The sequence below is a fragment of the Canis lupus genome, chromosome 10, assembly GCF_048164855.1.
Source record: "Canis lupus baileyi chromosome 10, mCanLup2.hap1, whole genome shotgun sequence".
Classification (NCBI taxonomy): Eukaryota; Metazoa; Chordata; class Mammalia; order Carnivora; family Canidae; genus Canis; species Canis lupus.
The window spans coordinates 6,424,440-6,439,212 of record NC_132847.1 but is presented as its reverse complement, the minus strand read 5'-3'; the positions used below and the strand labels follow the sequence as shown (position 1 = coordinate 6,439,212).

General features: G+C 37.9%; 1 protein-coding gene across 2 annotated transcripts; it reads left to right on the top strand.

The window, feature by feature from the left end:
• The first annotated feature begins 48 nt into the window (after window positions 1–48).
• ATG12 (autophagy related 12) lies at window positions 49–12,015 on the top strand. 2 transcript variants are annotated; one of them, XR_012037694.1, is made up of 5 exons: window positions 76–520; window positions 4,266–4,402; window positions 6,750–6,854; window positions 10,190–10,252; window positions 10,861–12,015. XR_012037694.1 is itself a non-coding variant. In XM_072840611.1 (4 exons), the coding sequence occupies exons 1-4, from the start codon at window positions 358–360 to the stop codon at window positions 10,918–10,920; spliced, it is 423 nt and encodes a 140-aa protein (XP_072696712.1). In that variant the 5' UTR covers window positions 49–357; the 3' UTR covers window positions 10,921–12,015. The 2 variants fall into 2 exon arrangements, 1 of the variants encoding a protein (XP_072696712.1); XM_072840611.1 differs by lacking the exon at window positions 6,750–6,854 and having other exon boundaries at window positions 49–520.
• Window positions 12,016–14,773: the final 2,758 nt, after the last annotated feature.

Here is a 14,773-nt window from a genome sequence, read left to right as displayed (position 1 = left end):
GGGCGGGGCGGGGCGGGGCGGGGCGGGGCGGGGCCGGCGCGAAGGGAAGCGGAAACATCTCCGGCCCGAGCCCGCCTGTCCGGGAGGCGCCTGCGCACTTGGCGGCGCGCTGGGCTCGCAGACTCCCTCCGGAGGGCTGTTCCTCTGGCAAAACCGCACTTGCGGTGTTCACGGTCGGGGCTCTGCGACATGCTCCGCACAGAGGCCCAGCCGGCAGCCCCACCTTTCAGCGTTGGGTTTTCCGCTCCCCCGCCCCCGCGCCGCCCTCCGCCGCCTCCCTAGCGACGCCCCTGGCGTAAAGCCCGCCCCCGGCACGCGCCGAGCCGCCACTTCCGCCCTCGCTCTGCACTGAGCAAGATGGCTGAGGAGTCGGAGTCCGGGCTGCAGCTCCCTCCCTCGACTGCTGCTGAGGGCGAAGGACCTACGGAGGTCTCCCCAGAAACAGCCACTCCGGAGCCCCCTTCTTCCGCCGCCGTCTCCCCGGGAACAGAGGAACCTGCTGGCGACACCAAGAAAAAAAGTAATTTTTTGTGAGCCAATTTCTAGGCGAAGGCGGGAGGTTTGTGTAGATTGCGTCTGACTAGGTCCCTGGCGGCCAATAAAGGAGCAAAATTCAGAGGAGGGCTGGTCCCAGCCTTGGCTTTTGGCCAGTCCGGAGAGAGGAAGTGTAGTTTCCGGCTTTTGAGACCTTTGAGTTGGGGGACTCTCAGGCCGGCCGGCTCTGGACCTCCCCGCGCGGCGCGGCGCGGCGCGGGGCGGGGCCCTGGGCGGGCTCCTGGGCGGGCTCCTGGGCGGGCCCCTAGGTGGGCCTCTAGGTGGGCCCCTGGGCGCCGCAGTACTTCCCACGCCGCGCTCCTCTCTTCTTCCGAGCGGGTCGGACTGCGGGCTTGTGGAGCGTGGGAGCTGAGGGGCGCCTGGGTGGCGCAGTTGGTTAAGCGTCTGCCCTGGGCTCAGGGCATGATCCCGGGGTCCTGGGATCGAGCCCCAGGTTGGGCTCCCTGCCCGGTAGGGAGCCTGCTTCTCCCACTTCCCCTGCGCGTCCCCTGCTTGTGCGCGCGCTCTCCCTCTCTCTCTCTCTCTCTCTCTCTCTCTGTCAAATAAAATCTTTTTAAAAAAGAAGAAAGTGGGAGCTGAGTGGGACTTCGGTAGTTCCAGGTACTAAACGTTGGGACATAATTATTTGACTAATGATTTAAGGTCATAGGGATACTCAGTAGCAACTCTGGTTTAGAATCCACGCTTTCCGACGAGTTCGCTGTTTTTTTCTATTAACTGCGTGTGAATTCACTCCTTGTATCAAAAAACCGAAATTTTATCAAGGACGAAGAATGTTGAGAGAAAACCATAGGCATCCTCCTTCCTCCTCTCCCTGCGCCCCCTCCCTCCAGCCATTTTGGAGTCTTTAAGCGAGTCGTTTTCATTGCTTTAATGAGTCCTCAACCTTTCCTTGCTTGAGAATGGGTTAGCCATCGTAAAATACGGAAAATCCGAAGGAAATCACTTGTCCTGGAGCACTCTGTGTACTTGCCTCTGAGAAAAGCCTCAAACCGGCGATTGCAATTCGGATTGGTTGACCCTGGGCCTCAGATTCTCAATCCAGAGTTTTAAAGTATAGATATGGCATGTTTTCTCCTCCATGATCTCACAGCCTTTCAATAGAATTTGAGTTTTTGCAGCTTTTGGAGAACTGTTTCCTGGCATTTTCTCCCTTTTAAGTCAGACCACCTCTATATTTGGGGGGAAACTCACTCTATCATTTCCACTTGATAGAGTAGTAGAAACCTGTATTGTTTCTGTAGAAAAGCACTAGAGTCTTACTGAAGAATTCCATGATTTTTACAGATTCTTGTTCATTTTTTTTCTCTCATTTTACTACAAACAGAAACAGACTTTCCAAAGATTTTTTGTTGTTTTGTTTGTTTTGTTTTGGGGGTGGGTTTTTTTTGTTTTGTTTTGTTTTGTTTTCTGTTTTTGTTTTTGTTTGGCTTTGACAGCCTTAGTCAAAAGCTTACTACTTGACCCTGAAGATAGCGGAGTAAAACAGGCAAAAAAATGAATGGCTCATAACCCAGATATGACCACAGGTTATAAGCCATGTTTTCCTTGGTCTGCATAGTTTTCTTTTTCTTTAAACCACCACTGAAAAATAGTATTTTCATTTTCTGGCCCTTGAGAATATTTGACTTTGCCTCTGTGATGAAAAACTTTGTTTCTAGCCATTAAATTTCTACCCTGAAGTAGTTCCTTTTTTGAGGATCTCTTCTGATGAAGGAAGTGCCAATACTTCATATGACCCACCTTTAATTTAAGCTACAAAAGAATAAAGATTCCTTAAGCTGACCAAGGTTGTTGGGCCTTAGGAACTAATTATGATCACTTGGGAGAGTTTTTGACCCTACCAATGCCCTGCTTCCAGAAGACTAATGTAATTGATATGGATACCTGTATTCTTGTAAATGTTGATTCTAAAATATAGCTGTGGTTGAGAACTGGAAGCAGATCACCATTTAGGATTTAAAAAAAAAAAAAAAGTTACAGTTGTAACTACAGTAGCTCTAGCTTCTTGCCTTCCTGCTCTTCTGCCTTCAGTAGTACATATAATTCACAATATTTTCTGCTTCACTTTACTGAAATACCCAGTTACAACTAAGTTATTGACAGGTCCAAGGGGATTAGCAGAGGTACCCGAAGATAATTTTCTGTTATCTCCCAGTTCATTCGTATTTAAATAACTGAAGCTATAATTATTAAATGGAGAAAGGAATATAAATTTTAGCAGGAAGATAATTTGTGTCCTGTGTTCTAGGTGCCTTCATTCCAGGGGCAAACTTAAATAAATTGATTGCAGTGACCTGATGGGAATCTCAATTTTTAATACCAAAGAATGAGACAAGAAGGATGTAATAGCATAGAGCTAACTTTAGGGGGCAGCAGTACACTATTTTGCTTTCAGTGTTAATTTGTAGATGTCTGCTCCCCCCCCCCCTTTTTTTTTTCAAAGTAACTTAAAGGAAAAGATTCAGTCTTTGCATTTGTATCCTGTATTTTGGATTATTGAAACTTGATTTCTCTATCTCAAATCTTTTGGTCCCTAGTCATATTTTCCTCTTAATATTTTTATTATTTTCCTTTATTAAGTTTATTGTAGAAAACTTCATAGTTACAGAAAGCACAAGTAAAATCAAATGATCATCTGTAATGTCACTACTGAGAAATAGCATTTTGGCACATATTCCACATTTATGTGAATATATGTTTGTGGTGGTTTAAATGAAATTGGTATCCTATTATACATGCTGTTTTGTTTTTAGTACATTTTTATAACTTAGTCAAGCATATTATTATGCTTTAATAATATGTTTCTCTAGTGGCAGCTTAATAACTTAAGGTTCAGTAAGTATGAGTTATGAGCTGTTACTGTTCTAAGTACTTTACATGTATTAACTAATTTAATTCTCACAACAACCTTGTGAGGTAGATATTATCCTTATTTTACACATGGAGAAACTGACACAGAGAGATTAAAGCTTATCCAGATATATATACCTAGCAAGTCACAGAGTCAGGATTTGGAACCCAGGGAGTGTAGAATGTTTGTGCTTTACTATATTGTATAAATTCTATCATAGAATGTAATATCCTTTAAGCAATCTCTTCTAAATATTCTTGCTGGATATTTAGATTTACCAAGGTGGGTTTTTTCCCCTTGTAAAAATAAATTCTTCAACAAAGATGAAATCCTTCTAAGTGACTCTTTTCACATCTCATATTTTCTTAGACTAGATTTCTAGAAGTGTCAAAGTATATCTTGAAGTATTTCAGTATATGTTGCTATAATGCTCACCAGAAAAAGTATACAATTTTACTTTCCCAACAGTAATATTGTCTACACTATTATTATTGTAATTTTATTAGTTTAGTCAATGAAAAGGCCATGACATTATCTTTTTTTTTTTTTTTTTCTTATTTTCTTCTATCTTTTCTTCTTCTATCTTCATTTCTTCTTTTTGGAATTGCCTGTTATGTCCAAATGCATTTTAAAGGTCAGTTTCATGGGGAGACTTTTGTGGGACTGTAGAATCAAGGGAAAAAATTCACAAAAGCATGATGAGAAAGAGTATTACCTAAAATTTCTACATCTTGGACATGTCTCCACTATCATACGTACATAAACTGTATATCAATTTAAGTTTTCTGAAGTCTTTAATATCATGTTTTCTTTGGATGGTTCAGCGTAATAGCCAGTGTTTTTTTTTCTTTGACAGTTGATGTCCTCTTGAAGGCTGTGGGAGACACCCCTATAATGAAAACAAAGAAGTGGGCTGTAGAGCGAACCCGAACCATTCAAGGACTCATTGACTTCATCAAAAAATTCCTTAAGCTTGTGGCCTCTGAACAGTTGGTATGAAAGCAACAGTGATCATTTCCCTACATAAATTCACAGTAGTTTTCTGGGCAACTATGAATAATTGTTGTACATAGAAATGAGTATGGAGCCACATATGTTCCTTTAGTGATGTCTTTTTATTTCCTTTTTTGATGGAATTTCTGTACTTTATTAAATTCTCTGGGGAACTCCAAAATGAAATGATTTTTAGATTTGCTTTTATAGCAAACTGTATTTTACCTACTGTTTTGGTTTTTTTCCTTCAGTCACTGAATGTTCATGCAGAAAGATCTCTCCTAGAACATTAGTACAGAAAAGTTCTGGGTTTTTAAAATTTTGTTTTGCTGTCATTGTTCCTTCCTGGTCTTCCTGAGGTAAGCAATATATATTGCCATATTCATGGAAGAATTAAGAAAGGTACTTATTTCATAATACACCATATATGGTAAGCAGTTTGTGGTAGCAGTTGTAAGGATTAATATTTTAAATGCCACTGGTTTTTAACTTGGTATTTGACTATAGAAATTTAAATGCTTACATGTATTTGGTATTTTTTTGTCATGTGGTATGGTAATGTATCAGGCATCTTTTTTTTTGCAGATCACAGTCTTGGTCAGTATTAACACAGATAGTATTTGAGTGGATAGGGAAGTGAAGAACCACTTAGTATTTTTAAAATACAGACTAAGAGTTTATATGTGTTAGTGCTGGAGAGGGATAAAGTTGCTTGTGAACTTAGAAGTAAGAAGGCATAAAATGAGAGAATTTATTAAAGTGGAATCTGTTGGATTTTATTTTTCTGTCATTGAGGAAGGTACTGATTTAAGAATTTGACTATCAGTGGCTCTCATGAAAGGGTTATAGATACAAAAGTAAGTGGAAGGTAGGTGAATCACTAGAATGTATTTGAGGCAGGAATAGCATAGAGCCAAAGATTCCTCCAGAGGAAATTGCCTTTGTAATCAGAGTGAGAAAAGCATGTTTTATAAGAGTGCCATATAGAATCTAGTTAAATAAATGCCAGCGGTGGGTAGAAGATTATAATGTCATCCACATGCATATGATAGCTAAAACCTCAGGAGCAGAGGACTTGCCCAGCATCCAAATCTAAGTGGCAAAGTTAGAGGACTGAGGGCATAGACTTGAGAGAAATGAGCAGAGGTGTCTCTGCTAAAGGTGCAGCCTCAAGAGATGGTGAAGTAGAAAACCAATATGGCATTACTGTTAGAAATATATGAATAGAAGATGAAACAATGCTACGTTCTATGTTAAAGTCTTGACTCTTTGTGTTGCCTACATTCAGTAATCTGAAAGGACTTGATTGATAGCAGTATATATTAGGTTGAAACATGTAAAATTGCCATCAGTCAACCATCATCACATATAAAAATAGGAATTTCATATGGTTCAACTTAACCTTTGAAATGAATCTAATTCTTCTTGTTTAAGCAATAAGAAATGAGAGTAGATAATTTTATCACTTTTCCTAGACTGAACTAGAATCCACATCTTTCATCTAGCTGTACTCCACAGTATTTTAAGCAAAGTGGGTGTTAAGGAAAATATAATGCTAGGGATTCTGTGAAGATAGCAGTGGTGTCAGAGGCATGATTGGATCTTCACATTCCCAAAAAGACATAGCTGACTAGACAGCAAAACCAAAAAACAGTTGATCAGTATTTATAACAAACCTAGATGAGGGAGCATCCTCATGAACCCTGGAATGCATGGTATCACCAAATGGGCTAAAAGAAGCAACAGGATTGGTAGCTGACAACACTGAGAGAAGGAAAACCTGAATAGCCACCAGGTATTCACTGGGAAGTAGAGCAAGTTAGTTTGATAGCTGAAATTGAGAAATGATTACAATGTATCTCCCCTAAGGAGGACTGAATTGCTGGGGCAGTCTAGCCCCAGAGAGCTCTCTAAATAGACACAGTAGGGCTTCCTTGCAGGACAAGACCCCACACTGAGAAGGAACTTCTGGAAGTGAAACAAAATTGAGCAGGGTTAGAAACATGAGAGAAGGAAACAGAAAGACCAGATCAAAGTGAAGGGGAACAAGGTAGAAAGCTAAGTCAAAGAAAACTAATTACATATAAAAATTAGCAACAGAGGGGCACCTCAGTACCCCCTCCCCCCCCCCCCATTGGTCAAATATCTGACTCTTAGTTTTGCCTCAGGGTCATGAGATCAATCCCCAGGTCAGGCTCTTAACTTGGTGCAATCTGTTTGAGATTATTTCTCCCTCAGCCCCTCCCACCTGTGCTTGCTCTCTCTCAAATAATATAAAGAAATCCTTTTTTGTTTTTTTTTTGTTGTTTTTGTTGTTTTGTTTTTGTTTTTTTTTTTTTTGAATAAGCAACAGAGAAGTATCAAGGTCAAATTCCATACAATGTTGTAAGAAAGAAAAGTAACATTCCTAAAGACAATGAAAGAATGCCAGAAAGATGCGCGTCTGATAAAGGTAACTGTAATTTAGTATTTTAAAACGAGCTAAAAGACATTAAGAAAATGATGTAAGATGTGAAAGAATAACATTAATCAGCATTAGTAAAACTCCATTGAAGTGACAGAACTCAGGAAAAAATTATAAATAAGAGTTATTTTGGAAATGGAGATTCAAGTAGAAAAAAACTAAGAGCAAATAACCAGTAAAGCTTTAGGAAAAATAGAAGGCAAAAAGACCAATTTTATTTTATTTTATTTTTTTTAAGAGGGCACAGAGGGAGAAGGAGAATCTTAAGCAGGCTCCATGCCCAGTGCAGAGCCAGACTCGGGGCCCAACCTCACAACCTGAGATGAAATCAAGAGCCAGATGCTTATTTGACTGAGCCACCCAGGCACCCCATAAAAGCCAAATTTTTTTAATCAGAAAGAAAGGTAAAAAAGATGTCAGAAAAGGTGGCAAATAATTATGAACAAAGAAAAGTGAACGTATGCATTAAAGGAGTCCCTGTGCAGCCCCTGTGACTCAGCCGTTTAGTGCTGCCTTCGGCCCAGGGCGTGATCCTGGAGACCCAGGATCGGTCCGTCGGGCTCCCTGCATGGAGCCTGCTTCTACCTCTGCCTTTGTCTATACCTCTCTCTCTCTTTCTGTGTCTCTCATGAATAAATAAATAAAATCTTTAGAAAAAAAAAAAAAGGAGTCCTTGAAAAAGCAAAGAATCAAAACAAATATTTAAAAGTATAAATCAAGGGAAATTTCTTAATAAGATTTAAAACTATATACTGAAAAAGTACCTAAGAATATCAACACAAAATAACAAGCATCAATAAATATTCTGGTTAGATTAACTAGGTTTGAAATAGAAAAACTCTTGGACATAGAGGGGGAAAAAAGGACATGACTTTGAAAGAAAATTAAATTATCGTCAAACTTATAGGGAAACCTATAAATTATAAGGAAAAAAGCAAAGTGATGAGGAAAGTGTGAGATGAAAATTTTATATGCCACAAACCTTTTAAAGATTGTATTTATTTATTTGCTTATTTATTTGTTAGTGCATGTTACCTGGAGAGGAGCAGAGGGAGAGAGCTCAAGGAAACTCCACACTGGAGCGCTCCCAAAAACTGACTTTTAATAGGCATAAACAATAGCAATGTCCAGGAATTTGGAATTGTTCCCATGAGCCCTTCCAGAGGAAGCTACTAGAGAAAGAGCTTCATAACAATGAAAGTAAAAACTAGTGATTTAAAAACAAAATCAGGGTGCCCTGGGTGGCTCAGTCATTAAGCATCTGCCTTTAGCTCAGGTCATGATCCTGGGGTCCTGGGATCTAGCCCCCTCATCAGCCTTCCCATTCAGCACAGTTTCTGCTTCTCCCTCTGCACCTACCCCTGCTGGTGCATGCTAGCTCACACACACTCTCCCTTCCACCCCCTTCTCCCCTCCACTTGCAATCAAAATACATAAATAAAATCTTTAAAAATAAATAAAATAACTTTTTAGAATAATTTTATCTTCCCACGTTGCAGGATTTAGCAAGATTGCATAGTGAACCTTTTGCTCTCATCGAATTTTAAATTAGCTATATTGCCTTTTTTTATTAGTCATTCTCAATTGCTAACTCCTGTTACAGAAACCATGTTGAGATCCTGTAGTTCTCTACTATATCTACTGCACCCTCAACTCTGACACTCCTTACTTTCACCCCATTTGCCCCCAAAGCCCTTATTATTCTCTTCACCTAGTTAAATCTTATTGCTCAGGTCTCCTCCAGGAAACTTCCTTGGCCTTTTTGCTAGGCTGAACTAATGCCTCATCTGTGTGTACTGTACACCTTGTCACATGCACTTTTCCCATCTATATTATCTATTTGTGTGTCTGCCTTTCCCTTAGATCAAAAACTCATTTGAGAGAAGAGATCATAATAATCTTTATAGTTCCACACTTTGTGCAATTTCTAGCACATAATAAACAGTGACTATTTGCTGAAATTGAGAGGTTATTTGTATTTGGAGCCAAGATTTAAATCTAGATCTATCTCAGTAGAGCTTCTATTTTTAATTACCACACTGTATTGCTTTAAGAAATGGAAGCACCAGCTTGTTGTCACTGGTGACCCATGTAGTATCTCTCAACCAACTATTCCAATATTGGTTTTCTTTTAGTACTATGTTAATTTAAGCCCAGGAAATTTTAGTCTTAGAATTTGATAACAAAGGAAAATTGCATATGTTCCCTGCAAATAAAGTTTCTTTATTTTATGAAAAGAAAATTATCAAAAGCCACTTTGATACTGTGGCCTTTTGTTTCAGTATTGTCAGGAATGTTTTAATAAAAATAGACTAAACTGAAACATTGAACAGTGAATCCTTTTAAAGAACAAGCTACTTTGTTACTTTTTTTAACCTCACTTTGCTGAAAGTGACTTAATAATAGAGGTACTCTACCTGAGGTTCAGTACTTTTGAGAGTTGTCAAAAGTAATAAAGATTTAAAAAAAAAAAATCAACCATATGTGTCATTTACTCCCCACTCCCACCCAGAAAATGCGCAAACAAGTTCAAATATTAGATTTCTTGATTTGAGGCTATTTGTAGAAATTCATTAGGAGAAATCCTATCTTTAAATAGGAGTACATGGGGGATCCCTGGGTGGTGCAGCGGTATGGCGCCTGCCCAGGGCGCAATCCTGGAGACCCGGGATGGAATCCCACGTCGGGCTCCCGGTGCATGGAGCCTGCTTCTCCATCTGCCTGTGTCTCTGCCTCTCTCTCTCTCTGTGACTATCATAAATAAATAAATAAAAATTTAAAAAAAAGAGCTGCTTAAATATGAGTACATGGGAAAATTAATATTTCTAGTACTTTTTTAAGATTTTTTTATTAAAAAAAAGATTTTTTTTTTATTTATTAGAGAATGTATGTGCAGGGAGAGGGAGAAGCAGACTGCCTCTTGAGCAGGGAGCCCTACACAAGGTTCCAATCCCTGGGATCATGACCTGAGCAGACGGCACTTAACTGACTGAGCCACCCAGGTGCCCCTAGTAATTACCTTCAAATGTTTGAGTAAACTTTCGAATGTTATTTGTAAGACAATATTTAAAGATTTCTTATTTATAAAAATTTGGGAACCCCTGTTCTAGGACCAGAAATTCTGTTACTTTTAGTCTTCTAGAGGAAAGACAGGATTGGTCTTAATTGAGATTTCATTAGTTGAGTAACTTATTAGAATTAGGAGTCCAGGGAAGCTTTTTTTCATTTCTGAAAACAACTTGAAATAGCTGACTAAATCCAGAAAAGTGCAAAATAATCAGGATACCATTAAAAATGAATCATTTTTTTCTTCTTTCTTGCAGTTTATTTATGTGAATCAGTCCTTTGCCCCCTCCCCAGACCAGGAAGTTGGAACCCTCTATGAGGTAACACATTAGTGCTTTGTTTTCTTAATGGAGTATGCACATCTGTGTATAATGTGATCTTAAACTCACAGCATTTTTAGAAATGATATGCCATTCTTAGCTGTCATGAAAGAAGAGATTACTTTGTTACATCTAACACTTAGAACATAGCCGGATCTCAAATTATGATGGAAAAATTAAGAAATGAATAATAAAAACAGAAGATGACTTTGAAGTATAATAATCCAGATCTGCCTCCCAAGACATTGAAAAGGAAGGCTACATAAGAATGACTTTATTCAACATTTGAATAGTTTAATGGTCATAATCATTTGAATGTAGTCACTAGCACCACTACTAGAAAACGATACATACCTTATAGTTAAGAGTTGTAGGAAAGGCACAAGATAATATGCAAGCCCATCCATGCATAAAATGCTAGGTTTTTTTTTACGATTACTGATATGTGTCCAAGAGTAACTTAGATCTGTTGAAAGAAATAGTCTTATAGATACTTACATGTATGAGGATATTATGATATATATATATATAACTTTTTTTTTTTAGTTTCATCTAAGAATAACAAAAATTAAATTGAGTTTAACTTACTGCCTTTTATCTTTTTGTAGTGTTTTGGCAGTGATGGTAAACTGGTCCTACATTACTGCAAATCTCAGGCATGGGGATGAAGTGCAGAGAAAAAGCTCTTGCTACCCAAATGAATCTTCACAAAGGAAACAGCTCTGGGAAAAGTTTTCATCCTTGTGACAAGAGACTTGTGTATGTGATCTACTCAGCATGTATCTACTATGAATCGTGTTTATGCATAAAGAAATTCATAGAGTAGATGGACTCACAAAAATGTGATTTGTATTAATACACAAATCATCATAAAAGATTGGCTTTACAGAATACCTGTTACTACAACAATTGCCCCAGATTGGCCACCAAGGTATTGAAAAAGGAGACTAAGACTGTAGAAAGCTTCTTTGTTACCAATTCTTAGTGACTGAAATTGTTTACTTGTAGAAAGAACACTCTGCTGATTTTTTTCCACTGTAAAAGTCAGTTTACTAAAGGATTCTTTTTGTGCATATTCAAGGCAGTTCAGTTTGTTTGAAGAATAGGATATGCCTTTTCTCATGTTAGGAAACAGGCCTTTGACCTGCTGGCTTTGTATCTTAACACAGTCCAGTAGGGGGCAGCCTAGCCGGCAGAAGGAGTTAAGCAGTTTGGTTTTTGCCAGATGATCATGGAGGAAAAAAGTGGTTCTTGCTAATTTCTAGCAAACATCTAGCTAAGAGAGCACACATGTTGATGCACTGGAAAGCTGCTTTAGAGAATATGCGTGATTTAGAGTTATTTTATTGGGAAACAAAGAATTTTAGAAATTCTTGATAATTGAGTCATACAATTCTTTTCAGTCCTATAATCATTTAAAAAACTGTGAGTCCTAATGATTGTAACTATGGTGTTGTTTTGTGTCTTATTTTTACAGTGTCAAAAGAACTCAACTAGTAAACCTGGCAACATCTTTTGAGTTTTTTATAATTTGTTTTCTAACTTGAAAACCCTCAAATAATTGGATTTTCTTAGATTCTATGTGTGTTTCATGCTATGGCTAAAAGTCCCATTTTCCCCTGATGGCTGTTAGTTTGGTAATTGCTTCAAGTGAGATTCTGTATTATATCATTGTGTATTATAATGGTGATGCAGCATTTCAACAGCATTCCAATAAATGGAATGTCCAAACAGGACATCTACATCTAAGATGTATACAAGAATTCTGAGAGTGTTTATTTTCAAAGGTAATAGGAATGGTATGATTTTGTCAAAAGACTTTGAACTACACTTTTGTCCCTTAAATCCCACAATGTACTTTATGGTTAATGATCTGCCCTATATTAGCATTAGGGTTGCTAAGGAACAATTCAGTTTACAGTGACGAAATCACTGTTCAGTTCTCATTTTTCTGCCCAAAAATAAATTGTTAAGTCCCCTAACACTGATTTCCCTGTGTAATAAACTAATATAGCAGGTAATTAGCCCTGGACTAATACAAGTTGAATTCTGCAAATTTATCTTGTAAGACTAGGTAAGAAATTTATATATATGTTCAGAGCTAGGAAGTGGATTATTTTTGAGTCAAATAAGTTAGATATGGAAAAGATCTGTTCTCCAGCTTTGTCCACTTACAGTTTATTGAAGGGCGTGAATAGATTTATATGTGTATTTATATATATTTAACATGTAGCAAAGATGTGTTTATATTAAATTTGGCACTGAGGTTTCAGGTGATAGAATATTTACTGCCTCAGCAACCAAGACTGCTTGAGTTTGAATTTGTGACATCAACTTAGTTCTTTTTTGATCTAAATACATTAAATCTAAGGTTAGCCAAATATGCATACCGGACTTGTTTTCATCTCTAATAACCTTGAAAAATATATAGGGCTTTACTCTTTTTTCAAACTTTATTTATGCTTTTATCTTTTAAATCCTTACCCAAAGGATTTAATCATTCTTTGCTAACTTTGCAGCATTAACTTTTAAGCCTGGATCTCACAAGTACTGAGTGGCTAGAAACAAAAATACACTTCACAAATATTTTTGCAGCTATCTGGTTTAAATTGTCTTAATTTTAATTGAACCTGGGGGGTGCAGTTATATTTCTAAGTTGTCCATGTTTATGAGAAAATTGATGTCCACGATGTCATGCTTTATCCTACTGGACAACGATGACCCACAGCCCATGGAACATACACAATAATAGAATATTGTGCTTCCACTTTTGACGTTACAGTGCCAAGGATTTCATAATGAGTTCTTCATACTTAGGTGTAAGGTAAGCTGAGAATGTTTATCTGTGATCCAAATTAGATTTGATACTTCGTGGAATCTGTGATTTCCTAGTTTTAACCCTCAAGGGACCATAACTACCTATTCTACTCAGATTAGAGAACTCAAAGTGAGGACTATGCCTTGATTATATGGTATTAGTCAACGTGATTTATCTATGTGTAACCCAAAGTGGGCGGGTCTGCAGTGTGCAAGGGGATTGAAAATGAAAATCACCTTTCCTGCAGCTTAAGCTTCGTTTCCTTGGGTAAACTTCTGGCACTGGGGGAGTCAGCTATAGACCACATAATGGAAAGGAAAGTATTCAAAACAGTTCAGCAGGTGTAGTCTTACTCTTTCCCTACAGCATTATCCAACCCATGCTGGACTATTCACTGTTCCCTGAATATGCCTTGTGCTTTGTTTCGGACACCTGCTCATGCAGTCTATTTCTGGAAGTGTACTTAGAACTCCCCACCCCCTTTCAAATCCTACCTCTTTGCCTAATTCCGATTTTAACTTTCCTTAAAGCCTGTCCAAATCATTCGGGATACTCTTTTATAAGAACACTCACAGCAAGCTTCCACTATTACAGTTCTACTGTATACTATATTATAAACATGCATGTAACAACCTTTCATGATTGTAATGTGCCTGAAAATAGGATGCTTTTTGGTTTTTTATTTGGTACCAACACATAATATTTAGTACATTTTTTATACATACATCATCAGTAATTCATTATATATTGAATGAATGAACTTTTTAAATGTGGTTTGCAAAACATTTAAGTTATTAGCAAAGCAACATTAAAGGAAATATTTCAAATTTTTGTATGGCAGAAGATAAAGGAAAATATTTGCAACATATGTATGGCTTAAAATGTGGGTGCGGGGGTGAAATAGGTGATGGGGATTAAGGAAGGCATTTGTGATGAGCACTGGGCATTATATGGGATTGTTGAATCACTATATGGTACACCTGAAACTAACATAACACTTAACTATATGAAATTAAAATTTGAAAAATTTTAAAATACAGATGGCTAAAAAAGTGCAACAAGTGCAGAACCCCATTATACAAATAAAAACTATGAGATGCTAATTGTCACCTATCACAATAGCAGTCATGGAAAGCACTTTACCTGTCAGTATGGGCAGAGTTGTGGGGAATTAAGTCTGTCATATTCGTGGTGCATGGAACGTGAATGGACACTAATCTTCAGGGTACAGTTAGACAAAACCTATCAAAAGCCTTGAAGCAACTTTTATTTGTACCTTCCATTTTTTCATTCACATACTAAGTGCCTATTATGCTCTCAGCTTTGGAATGAGACAAAATTGCTATTCTCAGCACCTTTGTTCTAATTAGGCAGATTTTTGGATTTAAGTTGAAGTTTTGAATTTTTTAACTTGACTTTTAGAAATAATGGAAAGCAAAAAGTTTTGGTACCAGATACTAGAGTTACCTCTGTTTTCTTACATAATATTAGTGAAAAAAAATATATGTATATTTGAGTGTGGGCGGATTCTCAAGTTAGAAGAGTAAATCCACAGTCTGTGTCCTCATAGGGGATTCAGACTGTATATATTGATGACTTGTAGTGCTCTCCATGAAAAAGGCCCTATCCATTTTGAATGGTCTAGTCCTTATACAACTGTCTTCCAGTGGTCTGGTCTTCCTTTTCTCCTTGCTACTTCTAAC